This window comes from Rhipicephalus microplus, chromosome 2 (genome assembly GCF_043290135.1).
Source record: "Rhipicephalus microplus isolate Deutch F79 chromosome 2, USDA_Rmic, whole genome shotgun sequence".
NCBI classification, from domain to species: Eukaryota; Metazoa; Arthropoda; class Arachnida; order Ixodida; family Ixodidae; genus Rhipicephalus; species Rhipicephalus microplus.
Genome location: NC_134701.1, coordinates 135,325,962 through 135,349,258, shown reverse-complemented (window position 1 = coordinate 135,349,258; position 23,297 = coordinate 135,325,962). Strand labels below are relative to the sequence as shown.

General features: G+C 43.6%; 2 protein-coding genes across 4 annotated transcripts in view; one reads left to right on the top strand and one right to left on the bottom strand.

The window, feature by feature from the left end:
• The window catches only part of LOC119170717 (E3 ubiquitin-protein ligase RNF19A), a 280,047-nt gene that overhangs the window by 190,506 nt on the left and 66,244 nt on the right, over positions 1 to 23,297 (top strand). The gene's annotated exons all lie outside the window — the stretch shown is intronic.
• On the bottom strand, positions 1,894 to 22,200 carry LOC119182067 (uncharacterized). The gene is made up of 8 exons (XM_037433201.2): positions 13,967 to 22,200; positions 10,461 to 10,570; positions 10,197 to 10,394; positions 10,045 to 10,132; positions 6,761 to 6,976; positions 5,020 to 5,194; positions 4,832 to 4,905; positions 1,894 to 2,215 (listed from the first exon to the last, which is right to left on the bottom strand). The coding sequence occupies exons 1-8, from the start codon at positions 14,105 to 14,107 to the stop codon at positions 1,955 to 1,957; spliced, it is 1,263 nt and encodes a 420-aa protein (XP_037289098.1). The 5' UTR covers positions 14,108 to 22,200; the 3' UTR covers positions 1,894 to 1,954.

Sequence of the window (23,297 nt, the reverse complement as noted above, 5' to 3'; positions counted from 1 at the left end):
AAGCCCGCGGCAGCGGCGTTTGATTGGCTGCTGCCGAGGGAGCAACTTCCGACGCGTGTAAAAATACCTGGCATAGCCAGATCTTTCCGAACGCGCGCGCTTCGCCTGGCGCGCCGTCTCCGGCCGTCACGTGGTAGCGCATAGGCGCGTGAGCGCGTGGAATCTCGCGCGCGAACGCGTGCGTGGAGTTGGGGCTTAAGGGTACGAGCACACTAGCGGGAAGCGTGCCGCCGCGGCATGACGCGCGTCTTCGCTGCCGAGCGGTGAAAAGCGGCACGCTGGCGACATCTGCGTGAGTCACGTGACAACATTCTCGAGCGGTCTCGCAGCTCGCGAGATTTCGCGCGCTTTTTTCGCTGTCTGTTCTGACAACGCCTCCTGTACTAGGAAGCGTTGGTTCTGAGCTCTCCGACTTTACGGTGCAATCGTGCGAACAATGGCAGGCGGCGACGATCTCTGCGCAACGCTCAACGTTACCGTGATGGCGTGTCTGCTGTTGCTTCAGCGTCGCCGCCTTCGAAATGCGCCGCGAAGATATTGGGTCCATCCGCTTTGGAGGTACAGAGATACTGAAGGCATGAAACAGGTATCCTGCGTGCGCTGCAATATGAAACGGCACGTCATTGATCACTTACTTTTCCGCATAGTTAGGTGTCTGCCTCAGCATGCTGTCAATAATTGAGAACAGGGGCCACTTAATTTTGCCATTATTGCCTGGCGCCCCGCTCCGAGTGTTCGCCTCGACTCCCGACACGAGCTTCATCCACCTGTCTCTAATATTTTTAAACTTCAGCATGGCCTGTGTTCCTGCACAAGTGAGTGAATAAAACATACAATTCATTCGCGCTCAACATGCAATGAGCCACGCAATCGCCACTTACCTGTCAATCCAAACATACACTCTTAAAAAAAGGGTTGTAATACTTACTAAGTTTCACTTACTAAGTGCTTGTCACATATGTTACTACCCTCTTAGTAACTGGAGTTAGTAACAAGAGGCTTAGTAACCGCTACTAAGCAAGTATGTTAGTAACGGATACTACCATCTTAGTAACAGGTGCTACCCTCTTAGTAACAGAAGTTGCAGCATCTTAGTAACATATACTACCCTCTTAGTAACTGAAGCAAGCAGCGTGTTAGTAACAAGTACTACCCCCTTAGTAACTGAATCAAGCAGCATGTTAGTAACAGATACTACCCTCTTAGTAACAGAAGAAAGCAGTACCTTAGTAACAGATACTACCCTCTTAGTAACAGGTTCTACTATTTTAGTAACTACAGCAAGCAGTCTGTTAGTAACAAATACTACCTTCTTAGTAACTGCAGCAAGCAGCATGCTCGTAACAGATAGTACCCTCTTAGTAACTGAAGCAAGCAGTATCTTAGTAATAGATACTACCCTCTTAGTAACTGCAGCAAGAAGTCTGTTAGTAACAGATACTACCCTCTTAGTAACTGCAGCAAGCAGCATGTTAGTAACACATACTACCCTCTTAGTAACTGAAGCAAGCAGCCTCTTAGTAACAGATACTACCCTCTTAGTAAATAAAGCAAGCAGCATGTTTGTACCAAACACTACCCTCTTAGCAACCAGTTAGTAATTGGTCCTAACCACTTACTAAGTGCAAATCGTAACACGTCCCACACTACTTGATAAAAACATTACGAACTTAGAAACTTCAGTAACATACTAATCGCTAATCACTCTCCGACTGCTTTAGTTGCACGGTAAAGTGCAGGAAACCTCAGATAATGAGAGGATCCCAAATATAGGTGAAGTGCGGCTCTACAACTAGATTTCTTGTGCATGTTGTTGGTGAAAGGCTTTCTGCAGACATGACGAAAACCACAAGTTTCATCATCTAACATGCCATAAATACATAACTTTCAGCATTTGATACACACACTTCAATCTTTATTATATAAGCTCTGCTTATTGCACATTGCTGTCAGATCAGCTCTTGATCGACGAAATCGTCCTTAAAAGTAGTGGTGCTCTGGGCACACTTGGTAGTCCACAAAAGTACTCGAGGAGCGTTAAGGTGTTTTTGTTACTCTCCGAGTACATGATGTCCAGTACCCAATACAGTTCCATGATAGCCGTCATGCCGGCTATAACATCGACGACATGAATGTTGAATGCCTCAAACACTACGGTCATTTCTTCGGCCTCTCTGATACTTGTTCCCTCAAAACAAAGAGCAGGGTAGATGTCCTGTAAAGTTAAACATTAGTATTAGCCATTAGCAGAATCAAAATGCTAAAAAATGGAAAAGAGCAAATTTTTTTCAAATGGTGACAACGAATAATAAAAGAAACAACACAAATGAGAGTTGACTCGTGACTCAAATTTCATTGCACATGAAACGTATATATTGTCACAGAGTCATGATCCGGACGAAGCAAGCAGTCGGGCTGCCGAAGATTAAATCTTTATTTCGCTGAACTTGTGGCCGCGAAAGGAAAAGACACTTTGCAAATAATGTACAGCCGCAGTCACGTCTGCGTATAGTGCACGAGCAGCCGGCGTTGCTCTGTGGCAAGACACCTTGCGGCCGTTGTAGGTTGTGACGCCGCGTGCACAGGAGCATGCGCGGCCTTACAAACGTGCAGGCCTGCTCTGCACGGGTGACAACGTTGGCAGGTGTGCTTGTTTAACCAAAAATCCGCGCTCGCTCAAGGCACTTTGGTCATATCTATTGCATAAGAAGAGGCGCGTTTCGACTGATAACACACGCTGCAAAACAACGCACTCTTTGTGATCGTTTTGATTCTGTGGCCGTCTAGACTTTTTTTTTTCCGCAGCTGTTGGCATCATCATATCTACATATAATCGCATGCCTCAAAAAAGCCACAAAGCTTGCATCATTGGTGCAGGCTCGCTATATCCATCAAAATGCCCTTTGTTTTATGAAATAGATGTGACGAAAGTGCCCTGAGGGATCGCGAATCTTTGGCTAAACAGGTACACTTTCCACCATTCTCACCTGTGCAAAACAGGCCCGCATGTCTGTAAAGCTGTGCATGCTCCTGTGCACGCGACATCACAACCCGCAATGACCACACAAGGTGTCGTGCCGCAAAGCAAGGCCGGCTGCTCACGCGCTATACGCAGACGTGGCCCATCTGTACATTGCACTGTTAGTGGCGAACAAAGCGATGTCCATTGGTCCTCTGACAGGTGGTAAAGCGTGCTTGTTTTTATACATGTGCGATCAAAGATTCCAGCATTATCAATGGTGGCCGCGTAATCACTCAACGAAGCAAGACTACAGTCGACGTCGGATTTCCCGGACGCCCAAAATTCCGGACATGCCCGATTTCCCGGACTCATCTGCGGCACCGTCAAGTTCCCCATAGAGTCAATGTATTAAAAAGTCCGAAATTCCGGACGCTTATAGCCTTTGGCATCCAATTTCCCGTACTTTTTACTGTTAACCGCCGACCGAAAGTTACCATTGACGCCGCCATTTTGTTTGTTTTTATATCCTCGAACCCGCCATACTCGCACCGTTGCCAACTCCCGCACCGCGCCGCGGCTGCCGTAACCTCGAAACCGCATGTGTCAATCTATTGCTAGCCGCGGCTTAGCCAAGCCAAACCTCGCTGAGTTCGTTCACGTGTTGTTTTGTCAGCTCTGCAGTCGTGCCTGCGGTTGATCGTTTGCTGCTGCGCGCTATCTTCAGTGATCACGTTTCCCGACCTCCAGCATCCATCGAGTTCCTAGCCGTTTCGTGCTGCACTTTTCGTCTAGCGGATTCACCATTTACAGCGATGGCACCAACTGCTCCTTCGTCCTGCGCCCTGCCGGCGTGTCGATTCCAGCTGGGATAACCTTTGAGGGCTTCGCCGACGCTGACAAAGACCTTGAGCTATGTGCGGACTTAACCGATCACGAAATCATTCGTCAAGTTACGGAGGATTCCGACGACTCTGACACCGTGAACGAAGAGCCATCACCTACCCAGCCAACGAGCTCGGAGTTGACGTGAGCACTGATGACACTATCATCAATGTACAGCAGCAACATGACGTTGACTGAAATTGAGGCAGACATGATCGCGGGCAAGAGGAACGTCGTGCAAAAGAAAATAGGCGACTACTTCGCGCCCAAGTGCTGACCTATGAGGTAGCGCAGGCCACGTCAGATTTTTTTTATAAATAAACGGCTATTTTCAGAGCCACCTAAACGATGTATTGGCTGAATTGCAATGGAAATCTTGTACTCCGGTCATTACCCTCTCAGTCAGCGAAAAATACCTACAAGAAAAGGTGCATTTTCACGTGCATTCGTTTTTGCGGACGTTTTCGTGGTCCCTTGAGGGTCCGGGAAATCGGACGTCGACTGTATTGGCGTCCGGCGCGCAATCATAACGGAATCATCTAACACAATCGTGAGGCTTCCAACACACCACGCCGTGGTCTGAGTGGAGTCTTGTAAACAAACATTGCGGGTGAGACCCGAATACATCAAGATAATATGCATTGCAATATACTAAGAGAAAATTTATCAACGGAAACGCTAAAGCACGACATGACCTTCTGGCATAAGCACACGTGCTCATCTAGAAATGACAATTCCCTCTGCGACAAACAGATGCAGAAGAAATGCTCATTTCTAAAGAAGCAGGCATGGTCATTCCAAAAGGTCATGTCACGCTTTAGTGTTTATTATAATAGGGTTTTTCTTAACATATAAACTTTTAGGGTGCAATGAAATTTATGTCAAAAGTTTTTATTTTTCACTTTACCATTGTTTCTGTGCAAAAAAATTGTGCCGTTTCCTTTTCAATATGCTTTACTTTACTAAATGAAACGTAAAGTTACTTACAGGGCCCCTCAGAAATTTCGGCTTCTCTTTCAGCAGCAGTGGGAGGAGTTCTATTAAGGCAACTGCAAATCGATCTGGAAAAGGATTGTTATTGCAATATCACAGCAATAATATCACAATCACACAGCAATATCACAACAGTAATACAAAGAGAACCTAGAATGACTGAACATACTTTACATACTTACATTTACGGCTATTGCCTTCCAGTTTTTCAAGCTCCTTCTCGAGCTCCTTCACCAGGTCCTTTGTTGAATGGCGAGTTTTCAGTAGCTCCAGAATCCTGGGTCCAAAGTTGTTGAAAAATTCCAACAGCTTTTTTTCCATCTGGATGCTTGTTATTGCTGTAAATTCTTCATGAAGCTATAATCATAGAAGTATATTTAAATTAATTTGCAATTACAAATCTGGGCAACAAGTTTCCAGCTAACATATAAATGAAATGAAGGTCAAAAAGACACTTGGCAGTCAATTCGTCGTAGAGAAAACAAAAACACACATGGGTGTATCTAGATATTTACAGAGCAGGTCCCAATTTTTTTTGGCTGAACACATTAAAAAATTTTTATATCGCGAAGTGGCTTATTTTATCAAAAACAAGTTTATTTGCTTCTGCAGGTGTAGTTGTTGTCAGAATGATACTAACCTAAAAAAAAATGATTCAAATGCAGTTTATGGCATCATTTCAGTGCTTACGTCAGAGTGAATGCGAATGGACAATGCCCAATATACCTTGATGCATTTTCAGATTTGTCTGAATTTGAGCACGAAAAAAAAAATTGACTCAAATATTGACTCCACTGCAGGCCTTTGTCCTGCAGTGGACGTAATCAGGCTGATGATGATGATTCAAATTATCAACACTATGTGCCATCTGCTACCCAAAATTATTTTTTTTTTGGCAACATCATAAGACATTCTCGAAAATTTCTGTTGTAGCTGACAGCCATCATGAGTAAAAAAAGAAAAATAAATGCAAAAGCAAATATATAAAACTAAGCAGACAAAGTTGTCTCAATGCACAAGTCATTTACTGCAATCTGTTTTGCTATTGCTATTGTGGAATGGTGGCATAAACATGTTATTATTTTACATGTCGGCCAGTGTTTGCCCACTGAAATGAAATCAATTAAAAATGCTTTGTCAAACAAACAAAAAATAAATAAAAAAGCCAGGAGTTAGTGTCAAGTGCTTTCATAACACTGGTAGCGGCTTAGGCTTGTTGGATATTCATGACAGTAGAATACTAGCGCGAGAACACATGGACAGAAGAAGAGTGAACGGCACACTGCACTTGTTACAACATAGTTTATTGCTGCAGCCGTAACATACACCTAATTAAAAAAACACGAAGGTGTGTAACATAATTTTAATTATATACTTGAGGAGTTGCACCTACATGTATTTAAGCGCATGTTACAGCTGCAGCAATAAACTATGTTGCGAGAAGTGCAGTGTGTCGTCCACTCTTTTCTCCATGTGTTTTCGTGCTAGTATTCTACTGCTTTCATAAGCCTGGTAGTCAAGGATTTGGGACTGTATAATGATCGTATCGAACCATCCACGGGACGCTTTTTGGTAAACTTTGTTAGAGTGTGAACATACTTAAATTTTAAAACAGATTTGGAGCCAGTGGTCTGGGAAGCAGAAATATGCTCGAAATAGCTAAGCAGACAGCCTCTTGCTTCCCTGCATGCATTTAACATAAAAATGAGGCTTTAAGTCAGTAAAGAATGAATGAATAATTCCTTAAAAACTTGACCATAGCACTGTTGTGCAAGCAATGCCTGCTTCAATGTAGTACAGCTAAAGACCCACTAACCTGTTCACAAGCTACTTTTGAAAACCTATTCAAGTTTCAAAAAGACAGCTGGTAAATATCGTAAGTGAAAGCATGCAATGCAGATGCTGCATTCACATGATACTGACCATCTCAACATTTCCTAAAGCGGGATACTTTTCAAGTATCTCAGCTGTTGTAGGCACTGTATCTTTCATCCACGACCTCCTAGAAGAGCGTGTCTGCTTCATCGATTCGCTCAATTTCTGGAGGTCCGGAGCACGCTTCGACATCTCTTTGGACATGAATTCCAAGTGTCCCACTAAAACACCTTCATCGTGGTCATCATATGGGATGCTTGTTGTCTAACAGGGTAAAAAAAAAAAGTAGAACGAACACTTGTATAAGGCAACCATAGTCTTCCTGGAATTAAGGCAACATGATGCTACCTAGTTATGTCATTAACCCCCCCCCCACATTTTTTATTTTTTTTAAAATGGGGCTTGTTGAAGCAGAAAAAGACAGCTCATGCGGAGTGCCGTTTTAGTGCCAAAACATTTCACTTACTCAAGCGATGATGAAGCCGTAGACTGTTATTAGCGAGCTAAGCCACATGCAAATGTTACTTGTAAAACATTGAAATGAACTTAAAAACAGAAATTGCTACCACGCGGCGTTGCCGTTTAGTTTGTGCAGCAATGGCACTATCTTGAGGTTTCCGTTTTCCATAGACCTCCTTGGCTTCCTGCACAGCAGGCAGAGTACTGAGAGTTCTTCGCATGTACCCGAATTTATACTGGATGGATACTTTCCAAGAGTCCTGCAAATAAGCATATTGGACTTTGGAAGACTATTTACATAGAGATTACGTAGTGGTCTCATTGAAGTTCATGCTACATAAACAAATATTTGAGATAAAAAGAAACATGATGTTAGGTGCAACACATTAAAGGGACACAAAAGAGAAACAATGAATTTGTTAAGATTGATAAATTGTGCTCAGAGTTCTATAGCGTAATTTATTTCACCATCATAGGTGTATTGATAGAGGAGAAAATTGAGTTCAAAATTTCATTTTTAAATTTTGTGTGCACGTGATCTAAAATATTTCAAAGCGTATTGTATTTTGATAGTGCCATTTTTTGGGCTTGCTGGTAAATAGAACTTGACGACATATTGAGCGCTAAGAGACAGGGACATGAGGGAGTGGACAACACAATGCGCTAGCTTCAACAATTTTTATTTTCAGGAAACGCCAAGCTATATATCCGTGCACAGTGGTGCCACCAGTCTATCCACTAGCCACTTTCCCGATCTAACAGGTCAACTGACGGTGCACTTACGCACGTGTCACCTTTGCGAAAGATAGCATCAGCTTCAATTATCTCTCGCACGTCTGTATCTTCATGCTTCGCCACAGCAGGCCTGCTGTCAGGTGCTCCTAGAACTATCGCAAACATTCGCAAGCATGATACATTCGCAAGCAGAAACATTCGCAAGCAGAACTATCGCAAGCATGATATCTCGTTAAAGAGCCCTGAGCCTAATTTAGGCATGTGTCAAGTTATAAAAAAAACTTTTAAGCATCTGCAGGATCCTTCATCCGATGCAAATGAAGCTGCAATCTGCAACCACAACAATAGAGTGTTCTTCACACTTAAAAGTGGGAAGAACACTACGGTTCATAAAAATATATGTTGCTATATCAAGGACACATAATTTTGCACCAACCTATGGCACTGGTCAAACATCATCACTTGTATAGGATTGTGTGTGTTCATAAGTGCAACTTATCTGGTATATTCAAGCAACAAATATCTTTTTCTTTTCCCACATTTAATTAAATGTGTAGGTAACAAAGTATCACACACATGAGTGTTAATTACCCCTTATGTAATCAGACAATGCGGGCCATCAATGGAAGCCGTACGAGGTTAAACACACTCCAGTAGGGCTCGCATTTCTCACTGACCAAGGCTAATACTCAATATAAAACATTACAGTAAGCACAGACAACAATGCAACGATGATTATGCGATTATGTAGTCTAGATGTTCCGCTGCAGAACTTGAGCCAACGTATGTTTTACTTACTGCTAGACGCATTTCTTCGATGACAGAACACGTGCAAGAACCAGTAGTACACTTCACAAATATTTAACTTTCTTAAAACAAAAAGTAATTTGATAAAACTGTCTCCACGAATAGATAATTGATGTTGCTAGTAAATATGCTATTTAGCATAATTTTACTAGAACAACCTCAGTGTAAAATTTACGACTAAACTAGAGCAAAAATTACCTTTTATGCAACTTTGTCGCCAGCTTTGCAAGCCATTTGACAGTATATGTGTCTCAAACTATTTTTTGTGTGACAGTAAAAGTTTCTGACACTCAAACAATACAAAATATTGCATATCACTAAATGTAGTCTGTTTGTAAAAAAATCCCAAACATTAAAAATTGTGTCCATATTTAAGGTAACATAAAAACCCATGCAAACATAAAAGTTTGTTAAACCTATTTTTAGTAAAAAGCCTACAATCATTCTATAGGAAAAATTTTGTCCTAACTTAATTTGGAAAGACCAGATTTTTTCACTACGCGTGTTACAAGCTAAAGTTTCAAGCTTTCCGAAAAAACTTCATGTGTGGCTTGCTGCTCCCAGTCAGTCAGTGAAGAACTTTGTTTATTGATCCTGAGGACCTTTTTTCACCCAAAAATATTTCGGCGGGCCACTTCTTGCTTTATATGGATGGTCCATTGTTGATATCGCAGATGGTTGAGCGCCAAGGCTCGTACAAGTTGGCGTTGAATGACCCATACAATGACCCATACATTAGCTTACCGACTTACCCAACTCCAACGCACACAACATTTACATGAAAAAAAAAAAATAGTGCAAACCCCGATTCTAATGTGCACTTGTGCTCCTTCACCCCCCCTCCGCCCTCAGATAAAAGGACTTGTTACTTGCTTGTGCTACATTCTATGTTTAGCCTTGTAGCTCTCAAATGTTTGTTTTCGTTCTTTATTCCTAGTTTTCCCATTCACATACATTTTGCTTTTTTTTTTTATTGCCATGAAAGCAGATGTTGGTGCACAAATGAGGCACCAGCTACTCCTTAGTTCTAGAAGTGACAAAACATGCCACAAGCCAGGTTCGAAAATTGCACGTAAAATAGTGCATTCCGCGTGACACCAGATTGTTACTAATTAGCATGCAGCACACACAATATACAATTTTAATATCACCGTGCCGGTCCGATATGATGTCTCGAGAATGCAAAGAATATAGTTATTCAAACAATCTTATATGTTTCACCGTTTTCTTTTCCAGTCCCTTTTTCTTTCCAACTGATAGCATTATCATAATCTGCCAAACATTTTCTGTGGATATTGCGATATGTCCAAATCGTAAAAAATTTCACTTACCCAACCAGTACCAATTGTGTCTCTAAGGACAGGGTATTCAACAACGAGTGCCTTTGAAGCAGCCTCATAGAGCCGCCTTCCTGGGTATCTATGAAAGCAACAAATGTTCAGCCGGTATTCAATAATATACAGGAGAGTACGGAGGCACTTACACAGTGAAGTTCATCAAATGGTGGCTTAACCAAGACACAATCCTTGATTTTGTCCGACTCGAAACTTTTCCGAGTTCTGTATTGCCAATGGCAACTTTTAGGTCTAAGGGAAGGGGTGGCAGTCTATAATCACTTCCGTGAAAAGGTTGAGTAGTTGATGGCTCCAACTCGGGAGAAACCACAAGCAGTTCATTTGTGCTGAAAACAGGATAAAAATCAGCAGGCTTTCAGTTTGGTGCAACAATTCGAAGTTGAGCTACTCACCTGCAAGCATGAGGCATGGCCTCATCAGTGATTATTCTAATTTTGCTCCCATCACAAAAGACATGGTTCCCTGGAGGGTCGACATAAGCTTCAAATTGTGCATTGTAAACCTGAAAGAAATTTAATGCTTATACAAACACAATTACCGTGGGCAACAAATAATAAAACTTTCAGCTGTCAGTATTATTTCAAAGACATTACTATGCTAGCCACACAGGTGCAATTTGTATGCATGAAGTGAACAAGTGGCAAACTGTTCTTGTTCATTCTTTCCATGTCCCTGTCATGTTTATTTACACATACCAGTTTTACTTTCAAGTGGCAAAAGACAGGCTAGTTGGCGCGTGTACGAGATAAATTAACAGCGCAACCACAGGACGAAGAAAGAAAACATGAGGATAGACGCTGAATATCAACTGTATCAGATAAATTAACAGCGCAAACACAGGACGAAGAAAAAAAAAAAAAACATGAGGATAGGCGCTGAATGTCAACTGAATAGCAAATCCCACATACATCTTGCTGCATGAACATCGAGTGAAGCTTTGGGCTAGTTGGTTTTGCATAAAAAAGTCCATATCGCGCTGTATGTAATTCATTATGAACATCGAATTTTATAGACGATGCATGTGGCAGACTTTGTGTGTTTTTGGAACAAGCAGCACATCCTCTTCTCTTTTTGTTCACTAGGCAACACGTACCACCTGTTTCGTGGGCACTGAGAGCACATGTGAGCAGTAGCACGTCTGCCAGCCTCCTTGATTCGACACTACACCCTATGGATGTCGGGACTGACTGCAGCTTGTCAGATGAACTTCAGTACGACATGAGCAGATGATGCAGAAAACCAGCAGTAGTCAGTCTCGAAAAGCAGGGCTGCGTCTTGTGTGTGCGAGTGTGGTATAATGAATTTTGAATGATGGACAGTTCGATACTTTTTTTCTTCTTCAAATAAGTGAACTCAAAGAGCAACAGGCTCTGCTATGAATGAGGCTTTCAGGAACGACAAGTGCAATGTTTGTGAAGAGGAGACAGAGAAACATTGAAAGATGAAGAAATGCGAGGGGCGCACGAGGAGGCCAGCATGGAAGGCTGGAGTTTCATTGCTTGTTTCCAGTTGCTTGATTTCCATCTGTGCTTTTCCTATACAGCTGGCAGTGCCTATAATGTGCCAAAAACACATGTATTGACTCAGGCTCGGCACCAGTTCTCGGTGACTTTCTGGAGAATCGGTTGGTTTATAAGTGGTTCACATGTTCGGAATGTGGTCGATCTTCTAGCGATATTTACGTCTACAATGGGGAAGCATTAAGAAGCACAAAGCATCATCAGAACATTCGAAATCGCTCGGAATTTGTTCACACTAACAAATGATCTTTTGTCAAAAAGTAGCATAAGATTTCTTGACCTTGTTATGCACTTCTTCACCAGCTGTGTTAGCTAGGAGTATTCACCCTCTCATAGAGCTTGTTGCCCTTTTGAGAGCAAAAGGAGCTAGTGAACCATCTGCCATGTGGAATGCAGTATTTCGTTCCTGCACACACAGGGTGTGGCCCAGCTTTCCAAGCTAAATTGAGACTAATTACTGCTGGTTTTGCATGTCATCTGCTCGTGTCGCTGCTTGAAGTTCTACTGATGGTGGTGCATGAGCATGATGCAGAATTAGTAATACTACTGTCATTCCTTCTTTCCATAGTGTGTCGCATCAAATAAAAATGACAGCTGGACACACTAGTGCTCACATGGTGTTTTTCAGCACCCTTGAAGCTGGTTATACATCACTTCCTGAACAAAAGGTAAGAGGCAGTGCCACTTGTTTCAAGAAAAAGACCATGTGTGCTACAGGCAGCATCTAAGAAATTCAATGCTGATGCGGCAAGATCACGGTGCAAGAATATTCTAGGTGAGTGAACGCCGGGACTATTCGCTGCCTGATAATGTTCTGGTTCGCAAGAGGCCCGAGAGATGGCGCTACAAATTTTGCCCCGGCTTCTCTCCCCCCCCCCCCATCTGGGTGTAGGAAAACCCCGTGACGTAAGAAAGTAACGGCGCTCATTTATTGTCGCCACAACAACTTCGCGCCGCCATCAACCCCGTTCCCTTATCACCCCCCTTTTCAGTGGTGCCGCTCTATGGGTGTCGCGTGGTTGATATCGTGCGATAGGCCAGTTTTCTCAGATTGGGACCCACCGCCCACGTGCTGGATGTGCTTTGCGGATTTTGCCAACAGCCCGCCATGGTCCTCAGTCTGTCGAGCCATCTATCGGCATGCCGCAAACGAGAACATAATCGGTACCTCCCCGCCAAGCGCTCGCTTCGCAACGTTCGTTCACCTGAAGTATTCTTGCACCGTGGGCAAAATGTATGTGGGACAGGCTGAGTGGTGAATGAATAGGTGGCTTCGAGAAGATGCAAATTAATTAAACACTTGTGTCGGGAGCAGCAATTTTGCCATACGTTGTCAGCACTCGTCCTCATGTTTTCTTTTCTTCGTCTTATGATTTTACTGCCAATAACTACTTTGATGCAAGCATGGCTGATACTCTGCAGGATCATTTCTTGTGAGCAGCCTATTATATTCAATGAAATTTCAGTTTATTTTATGCTTTGCATTCTCTAGTGTTGCAAGGTATTCATCATAACATTTCGCAGTAACAGTAACATTTTGGCATTTTTCACTGTGCCAAAAGTGACCCTTTCTCCAATGTAACATAGATAACATAGTAGCAAAAAGGCTGGCATTATTTCTTGTCGTTACAGCTGCATTACAAAACGGAAAAGGGACGTCATTTTAGTGGAAGTAAATACAGCCAGGGGCTTAGCACTTTATTAAGTGCACAGTAACAGTGTGGCCACAGCAGCTAATACAGAAGCTACAACTACACCCTACATTCATGCTTCCCATTATCACGTTTCTTGGTGGCATTGGTTCATCCAAATCCCTTTAGCCATTTGTGCACTGACAAGGCCAGCATACCACAACCTACTATCCCTGACTGAACTGTTGGAGTGGCTTCTGGTGCTCACACAAATGAAACACTTAGGTTCTATTCAAATAAAGGCATCCGATTTTTTTCATTTGGTTTACGTCACCACTTCCTTCGAATTGACACATCACACGTGACACACTATGTATTTTACCTTGGTGTTTATCTTTACGCACATAAGGCCAGTGCTAATTACTTGCGTGAACGAGCACCGGCGCTGAAACACGACCGCCACATTTATGCTTTCATTAAGTGCTTAACAAAGGTACACTATATACGACAAAAATATTGCAGCTCCTCAAGTAAAAAAAAAAGACTGCCTCCCAAGTTGGGACACACTTTCCTTCTTTGTTCTCCTATTCGCGCGCTATTGCAGATGGGTCCCCTGGGTTACTCAGCAATGCCATGTATTGTTCTCCTATTCGCGCGCTATTGCAGATGGGTCCCCTGGGTTACTCAGCAATGCCATGTATGAGCAATGTATGAGCGAAGAAAACAAAAGGCACTTCCAGAACGTACCTCTATTCTGCCGGTTGACGCGACATCTCCAAAATCTGTAGCCTTCACGGCAGCCAAGACATCTTCCATGGTGTGTCCGTTAATGGAGATAATCTTCTTGCGCTCCTTCCATGACACCAAGCATTGAATCGGTGTCGACATTTTCACGGCAGCAAAAAGAAAAAAGCACACAAACGGAGAAGCAGTCCTACGGCAAGTTCAGCAAGGCGCGAAAGAGGCGAACGGCTTACGTGCTTGTCTTGGCTTGTACTACAGTGGCACACAGCGATGGAGAAATAAACACCTCGTTCTTTTACCTCTTTACTCTAGTTCTAGAAAGGCTTCAGAGGTAGTAGTGCGCGCTACCTGCAGTTTTTTTTTATTTGATAATAAAAAGATATTTCTGACGTTGAAGAGTTTAGTTACGCCAACTGCATGTGCCTTTAAAAGAAATGAAGGCAGCGCAACATAAAATTAGCACATATTTTTTAGTAATTCCTTAGTAGAGCCGATCTCCTTCATCATCGTATTTGTCTTGGAATGTTGCTGTTGCTGTGATGGTATGCTCAAGCTAGTTGCCGTGGCTGACGTTTTATTGTGCTGTGCTCCTCTAGTTTCGGGCCCAGTGCGCGCAGATTGTTCTGCGGGAATGAATCGCCGTAGTTTGTGTGAGTGAAACAAATTCACGCCATGCATACGTGCCCACGGTGCCCGTTTTCGTCGGCAAAGTTTTGCAAGGTCATATGGCACATCAGAGATCATCGCCACGATACGGATTTTTCTGTCATGTGTGGTGTGCAAGGGTGTGCAAAGACATATCACGAGTTCGAATCGTACCGGAGACACATTTACCGCTGCCATAGAAGCTACGTGGAGCTCGACGAGCCTCAACAGGGGAACGCTGCAGGAAGTGTTACACCGCGGCTGGATGCTACAACAGATGTCACTGCTTTCGACGACGCAGAATTGCCTTCTTCGAGCTCATTTGCCGAAGATACGAGCAACGGACAAGAAAGTACCTGCACTGTGACTGCACACGGTTCTTCTAGCTCTATTCACGACTTCACACTAAAAGTCAAGAAGCAGATGTGTTTACTTTTTTTTCGCGTAGCTGAAGTGCACAAGCTGCCGCACTCTATAACAGAGAGCATTTTTGCCGATTTCAAGGACACCTTTTTTGACATAATGAAGGCATTTGCTTCTCAAATACAACAAAACATCCCCTTAGATTCTGCTGGAGAAGATGTGCAAAAGTTGCTTGCTTGTGACTTTCTGGAAGATGTGTTCCAAAGTGCCAGCACGAAGTCACTCCGGGAAAATTTCGCAAAGGAACATCTTCCTTATGTCAAACCCGAGGAGCACATTCTTGCTGTTGGCGAGACATTTCAGTATGTGCCTATACCTCGTGTCCTCCAAAACCTGATGTTGTCCGAGACTTTTCGTGAACGTTTAGACCAAAGCTTCACAATTGGGCAGCCATCACCAGTTCTCCGAAGTTTTTTTGATGGTGTATTCTTCAAGGAAAAACTGTCGGCACTTCTGGAGAACGGGGCACAATACACTCTGTTTCTTGTTCTTTACAGCGATGAGCTCGAGATTGTGAACCCCTTGGGGTCAAAACGAGGCATTCATAAAGTAATTGTTGTGTACTTTAGTGTGCTCAACCTACATGCTCGTCACAGGTCACAGCTACGCTCCATACATGTAGCTCTTGTTGCGCCATACAGGCTTGTTGACAAGCATGGCATGAAGGCAATCTTGGAACCTGTTGTTTCAGACATTGTGAGATTGGAAGCAACCGGCTTTACAGTGCACATAAATTCAGCTACTGCTAAAGTCAGAGCAATTCTCGTTGCATTTAGTGGCGACAACCTTTCTATGAATAGGCTGGGTGGATTTACCTGTTGTTTTAACAGAGGGCGCCCGTGCAGGTTTTGCACTGCACCATATGCAACTTTTAGCTCTGTATTCCATGAAATGGATGTGCGAATTCGAAACAAGAGTTTGCATGAAACTCACATTGAAGGTGCTAGGGTGAACCAGCCACTAAGCACTGCACTTTATGGTGTGAAAGGTGAATCGCCCCTTTTAAACATTTGGTACTTTGATGCAACACTGCAGCTACCGCCGGACCTGATGCACGATGTGCTTGAGGGAAGCATACCTCACGTTTTAAAGCATGTTTTGCAAGGCCTCATCAGTACCAATGTTATTAGATATTCAGACCTAGATTGCATCACAGCATTCAGTTTTGGTGCACATGACAAGAAAAACAAACCACAAGCTGTCGAAAAACACTTTCTTACTTCGAAAACTCCATATAAGGGCACTGCATCGCAGAAGTGGTGCCTGTTTAGGTTTTTGTCCCTTATGATTGGAGACATTGTTCCGGAACTCAACGAGCACTGGGAAGTGTACTTGCTTTTCAAAAGGATTGTTGACCTCATATTTGCTGACAGCCTTCCACATGACCACCTTGCATGTCTGCAGGATGACATTCGTTACTTTTCATCTTCTTTTGAGATTCTGTACCCTGGCCACGTAATTCCGAAACTTCATTTCCTGGTGCATTATCCAAGACTAATCAATGAACTTGGCCCACTGAAGCAATACTGGTGTATGCGCTATGAGGCCAAACATCAGTATCTCAAATCCATTGCTGTGCGTAACCAAAATTTCAGGAATATTTGTAAGACAATTGCGGGGCGACACCAGTTATTACAGAGCTATGAACTCTGTAATTCAGAGTTTCACAACTCTATTCAGACAACTAAAGCCAGGCCTTTAAAAGAGAAAGATTTGCCCCCTTGCATGGCTGAAGTTTTCTCACCCGGCGTTCCTGTGTGGAAAGTTAATTCTGTGACTGTCGATCAGATAACGTACAAAGTCAAAGATGTGGTCATTCTGCAGAAAGCCATACTACCTAGTTTTGGACAGATCTCAGAGCTGTACATATATTGTGGAGATGTGTTTTGTCTTGTGAATGTGCTCGGGAATACAATGTTTGACAGACATCGTTGGTGCTATGTCGTCGAGAAAACATCAGAACAGAAACTTGTCAAACCGACAAACCTTGCATCATCACAGATTCTCGACCTCTACTTTGATTCTCGACTTGTGTTAAGGCCTGAAGTAATGCTGACTGGTTGAACTCGCAACACTCATCGTATGCAAGCTCAAAAGCTTGAGAAACTACATGCAATACATCGTCGTGCAGAACGTAGATACATACGGACAAAGTGCATGGATGATTAGAGGCTGGCTAGACGATTTGATATATATGTGGCGTTTAACGACCCAAAACCACCATATGATTATGAGAGACGCGGTAGTGGAGGACTCTAGAAATTTTGACCACCTGGGGTTCTTTAAGGTGCACGCAAATCTGAGCACACGGGCCTACAGCATTTTCGCCTCTATCGTAGGCTAACTAGATGCACTCAAAAGAAAATACGACGGCACATGAATAAACTGGCTTGGTGACGTTGGGCATCCTTCTGCGAGTCGTCGGATCCGTGAAAAGCCCCTATTTCTGATATGGAGAACTGTCCGGGCTCTTAGCACAACCTTTGGTCAGCGAGACCCATTCACATCTCTGGCACTTCACCTACAATGTAGATAGATTGACCTCGCAGAATCCTTCTGTCGAAGAATCGCCGTCAAGTCCAATTTCATGAAAACAAGAATAGCAATACTCGACAACCCGCTTCTCTCACGTGATCCCCGCATAGAATGCCCACTTTCTATGGATGAGGTAGAAGTGGCACTGGCACTGTGCAGACGTTCTTCAGCACCCGGACCTGACTGCATTGTGTACCCTTTGTAACCTTGGAGACGAATCTCGGAAGGCACTCTTATGCCTATACGATGACTCCTGGCAGACTGGTATGGTTTACCAAGCATGGAAGTCAAGTCGCCTCATTCCGCTTCTCAAAGCTGGTGAATCTCGTGGATATTGCCTCATACCGTCATATTGTGCTTATCAGTTGTGTGGGAACAACAGTGGAAAGAATTACTTTAACACAAATGAAGTGGTATTTAGAGCACTATGAAATTTATCTAGTATCCATGACTGGATTCAGGCACGGCCATTCATCAATTGACAATGTTGTTAATCTGGTGACATATGTTGAACACCAGAAAGCCTCTAAGAAACTGTGTGCTGCCCTGTTTCTAGACGTTAAGGGAGCTTAAGACAATGTCGCCCATGAAGCCATCCTTAGTGCTTTGGAAACAGTAGGTCTTGGTGGAAAGGTATATGTGTGGGTGTACAGCTACTTACAGCTGAGATCATTCTACGTGACGATGGTGAATGGCCCAACACCTGAGTATTGCAGTAGCCGAGGAGTCCCTCAAGGAGGAGTGCTAAGCCTTACACTTCGCAATATAACCCTCAGTGGACTAGTCGAGCACCTACCAACCACTGAAGAATTTTCTATCTACGCTGACTTCATCAGGTGTGACAAGGCTACAGCTTCGAGACTGCCTTCAGAAAACTGCCACAACGACGTCATGCTACGTTCGTAAACAAGGTCTCGAGGTGTCCTGCGGAAAATGTGCAGTGGTAGCATTCACGCGGAAACCGATGCCTGCTTACAGCATCTCGATTAACGGAGAACACATATCGTTCAGCAGAAGCCACAGATTCTTAGGAGTCATAATAGACAGAAACCTGTTGTGGACTCCGAACGCGAACTATGTGAAGAAGCAGTTGATCGCAACATTCACATGTTCAAATTCCTTGCAGAAGAGAAATGGGGAGTGCCCGTACCGTCCATGCTACAACTGTACAGGGTGCAGTTTATCGGATTCTTATGGTAGAGTTTAATTACAATATCTAACACAGGCAAGACTAACCTGCATAAAATTCAGAGCATTCAAGCCCAAGCACTCAAGATATGCCTTGGATTACCCTGCAGTGTTTCAACAGCTGAAACCATTGTCATTGCCCGAGATCACTAAATCAAGACACATAATATTACCGAGACAACGCGTATGCACCACAGGCATTATACCAGGACCCCTTCCCACCACCCGGGGAGCCTCGCTGCTGAAAGGCCCCGCACGACATACGGTGCCACTGTCTGCAAGCAATGCTCATCATTTACTGAGGCGTATGCACCTGCATCAAAGCCACTGCTTCCTCCTTGGGGCTTGAGTCGGCCACGAGTTTACTTAATGAGCCCAGGAATGCGGAGAAAATCTGACCTACCGACACATGCCCTAAAACAACTGAGTCTATTAGTACTGGACCAGACCTGCAGTAACCACGTGCACATCTACAGAGATGGCACGTCTACATCGTCTAGTTCATGTGGAGCAGTGGTTATACCATTACAAGAGGTAACTCTGCGTTTTAAGACTTCGCATGCGACGATGTTCACGGCGGCAGAACTCGAGGCTTTGCGCAGTGCACTAGAACTCGTCAATTTTGAAGAAAGACCAAGTAAATGGGCCGTGTTTTCTGACTCAAAACCAGCGTTACAGTGCGTGCCATCAGTTCACCGACGCGGATGCCACGGGCAGTTGACTTATCGAACCGTGAAACTTCAGCACCTCTTAATACAAAAAGGCCACGACATCGACTTTCAGTGGTTACCTGGGCATTGTGGCAGCAATGGAAATGATTCTGCAGATCATGCTGCTCACACATCAGATCAGGAAGTAAACAGTGTTTTGATTCCGCTTTCAAGAGCGGACGCTGCGAGGCAAATTCGCCAACTGGCTCGCAGTCTCACATTGACTGAGTGGAACACACCAAGCATACGACGTACCAGACTACATGAACATGACCCTTCACTACAACTCTGACCTGCACCCGGCCTACATCGACGTGACACTTCGCTTCTCTATCGTTTTTGACTGGGACTTGCTTTCACGAAAGCTTGTACCACGTTAATCGGAATGACTGATAGTGCAGCATGCGATGTTTGCAACACTGATGAAAATATTGAACACCTGCTGTTCTCGATTGACCTCAGAGAGACAAGTACTTGCCAACGCATTGCGGCGACTGAATGATCGGCCTCTTTCTGTGCAGGTGCTAATACAGCACCGTCCACATCCCTCGACAGCCCACAAGACAGTGAAAGCCCTCTTATGTTTTTTGAGGACTACGAGTTTGTGTGAATGCCTCTGACTTGCGGTAGAGTTCTACACGCCACAGTGAATTGACTGTCTGTCTTTTCCTTTTTCTTTTTCTTCTCTCTTTCTCATCTTTCTTGTCCCCTTCCCTAATTCCCCAGTGTAAGGTAGCTTACCTGATGTCTTTCTGGTTAACCTCCCTGCCTTCTACCTTTGGTTGCTTCCTTCCTTCCTCACTGTACGCAAAATGCTTGCAATGACAATAAACTTATTAATTTAAAATCATGTTTATTTGTTATATACTACCTACACATTACTTGCCACAGTTTGATACATATCCAACTGGAGGAAAAATTTAGGCAGAAGACATTTTGATATGAGTGCCAGGGTTTAATGTTGTACATTCATAATCAGTTCACCACGTTCATTATTTCTATCTATAAACATTTTGTAGTCCTCTCATAGAAAATTTCAAGAAGCATTATATCACATTGTGGACATGAACGTTTTCATAAAGTGTCATGCCAGCTACAACAAAACTAATGTAAAGTAAACTTGCTTTAAGTGAGGACTGCAATACTAGTCAACTGTTATTTCAGAACTTGAAGCAGAAATATAAGATGCACAGTGAATGCAGTTTCATAATTGCATACATGCCCAAGCTAAATTTAGCCAGAAAAAGTAACAAAAAATTGCATACAGACTATCACAATACAACCAAAATAATGCTTGTGGTTATTGCATGGAGAATATTGCGCTATTTCGTTGCTTCATTTAACACTGATTAATTAGGCAAGAATTATGTATCAGCTTTTGAGGCAATGAAGCTGGCCGAAAAAGTTTTAAATAAGATGTAGTTGATCGGTTTGTGAAACATCCCATTTGACTGTTTCTAACTTATTGTGCTTGAAGTATTGCTGTTCTCTGATTATTGCAGATGCCCGCGAAATAAGAAAAAAGTTTAAGTGGCGTGCCCGCTTACGCACCTTGAATACAGTGCTCCCTAATGTTCCGCGCGCAAACGACCCCTGTATTTGACCGAACGTTCTGCCACCGCGGCCGCTCTGCGACGATGGCTGTGGCTCTGCGACGACGCACCTGGTGGTTGCGAGAGCAAAAGTGATAACCGCTGCGCCTGCCTATCGCTGTTATGAGCCGCCGTGAACGAAGCATATAGCTTATACGTTAAAGGGCCATTAAGGATAACAACAATTTTATCTCATTAGTGAATTTCCAAAATCGGCGCGCTTGCCACGAGAAGACCCGCAAAAAGGAAGTGCGAAGAGAAAACACCTGAAGTTCCCGAACCAAACGCCTTGACGTGATAGAGTTTGATCGCGTCTACGAAGTCCTATGTAGTTCGTAATCAGTGAAAATGAAGTACATTCTCCACTGAGGGGGCCATCGGTATTACTTACCAAGTTTAATTGAGAATATCGTTTATCATTCACGCGAAAGTACAAAATATATACGTGGACTTTGCGGCGCAAAATTTAAAAATGGAACAGTGATCAAAATTTTCTCTTTTAGTAGACTCTTAATAGTGAAATTACGACATTAAGGTTCTCAGAGAGCAACTTATCAATCGAAACGATTTCATTGTTTCACTTCGTGAAACACATCGTGGCGCGAAAGTGAACACGTCACAATTTTTTTTGTAATTCACGGGCTCCTCATTAAGCTCATTATGGTGAAACAACGCCTTACTAAACGAAGGACGAGAAAATGTGCACAGGGCGCAGTAGCGAGTTCAGCGCAGGCAGTGTTTGCAGCATAAACTCGCCTAGCAATGACGTATACACCACCATGCGTTCCCTAGCAAGGTGTTGGAGGAAAGAAAAGTGGATAAATGCAGAGAAGAAGAAGAAAAAAAAACTCATAGGGTCTCATGTGCTTTCACGTAAGACGAGTCGAAGACGAAAGCCATCATCTTGTTCATCTCCGTCGTCGTATTGATCCCTCCGAAAGCTTCTGCACCTAACGTGCATGGTTTTGCACATCATCCGTGATAGATCTACCTTTGACCAAGCTACAATGTCGTGTGATGACGTTATTTTGTAACGGGACGTGATAACGGCATAACGGCGTCACATATTTTGGCGATTTATGACGTAACATCAATAGTGACGTCATCACGACATAATTTCTCGCTTCACTTGTGCTTTGCCCGACGCCGCGGCACGCTGACGGTAACTTTTCAGTTCGATAAATCATCTAAGGCTATTTTGGCTCAAAAGAAAAAAAAAAACAAATTTCTGGGCATAGTGGGGTTCAAACCCAGGGGCCCATGGTCCGAAGAAGAGCGTCGTATCCAGAGGAACAAAGATAAACACGACAGCATAAAATTTCGGGTGACATGCAGTTAGACTCAAATATCAATTCCTCTAAAAATGTTGGCCGTATAAATTATATGCATTCAACCTATGATAAAAAAAAGTGAATATACGGGAAGGGTTTGAGAAGGTACGAGGGGATAAATGGCAAAATTTATTAAAATCTTTCACTCAGTGAGTGAATGCGTGTTTTTGCAGCACTGTGAAGGGTTATAAGCAAGGTAGCTTTTTGTTACTAACTCGAGTTAGTAACTAGGCGGTTTGGGTAGTAACAACACGCCTGTTGCTTTCAAGTTTGTAAAAGGTTAGTAACTGTCTCAGAGAGTTAGTAACAGTGGCTGTTACTAACATTTTCCTTCCAGTTACTAGGTTTTTACGAACTTTTTTTTAAGAGTGTAGATCCCATACGATCCCATCTGTTCATTTTTGCTTCCTTATCTTTGTAATCAGGCATCGGTTTGTCGTATAAGAAAGGGTAGAGTCTAATCTCCTCTAAAAAGCGTTCGGTGTCCATGGTGCGTGCTTCAAAAAACGACGTGAGAAAAATGACAGCCGGAAAAAAAAAAAATCTCCGTGCGTTGCTATGGCGACTACCACGCACGTCGCTGATTGGCGCTTTGCTTGGGCGGCGGCGGCAGAAATAGCGCAAGGAGCGATTGAGTCGGCGGCAGAAATTCCTCGACGCTCGGCGGGAGAGAGAGAGAGAAAAGCGGCGTCTCGCGAGCGGCGCGCGGCAGAGCGCGGCGCCGCTAGTGTGTTCGTGCCTTAAGCTGAGGCCAACGGATATTCCAAATGCCTCATTTTCTGCCATTTTGCTGTCGAGTTTGCACAACAGCTGCTCTTCAAAGTTGTCGTTGTTTTTCCCTTTTTTATGCTTTGGTGCAGCCTCTTGTTTACCGGTTTCCGGTGGCCGTTTTGCCAATGGTGGCGGCGTT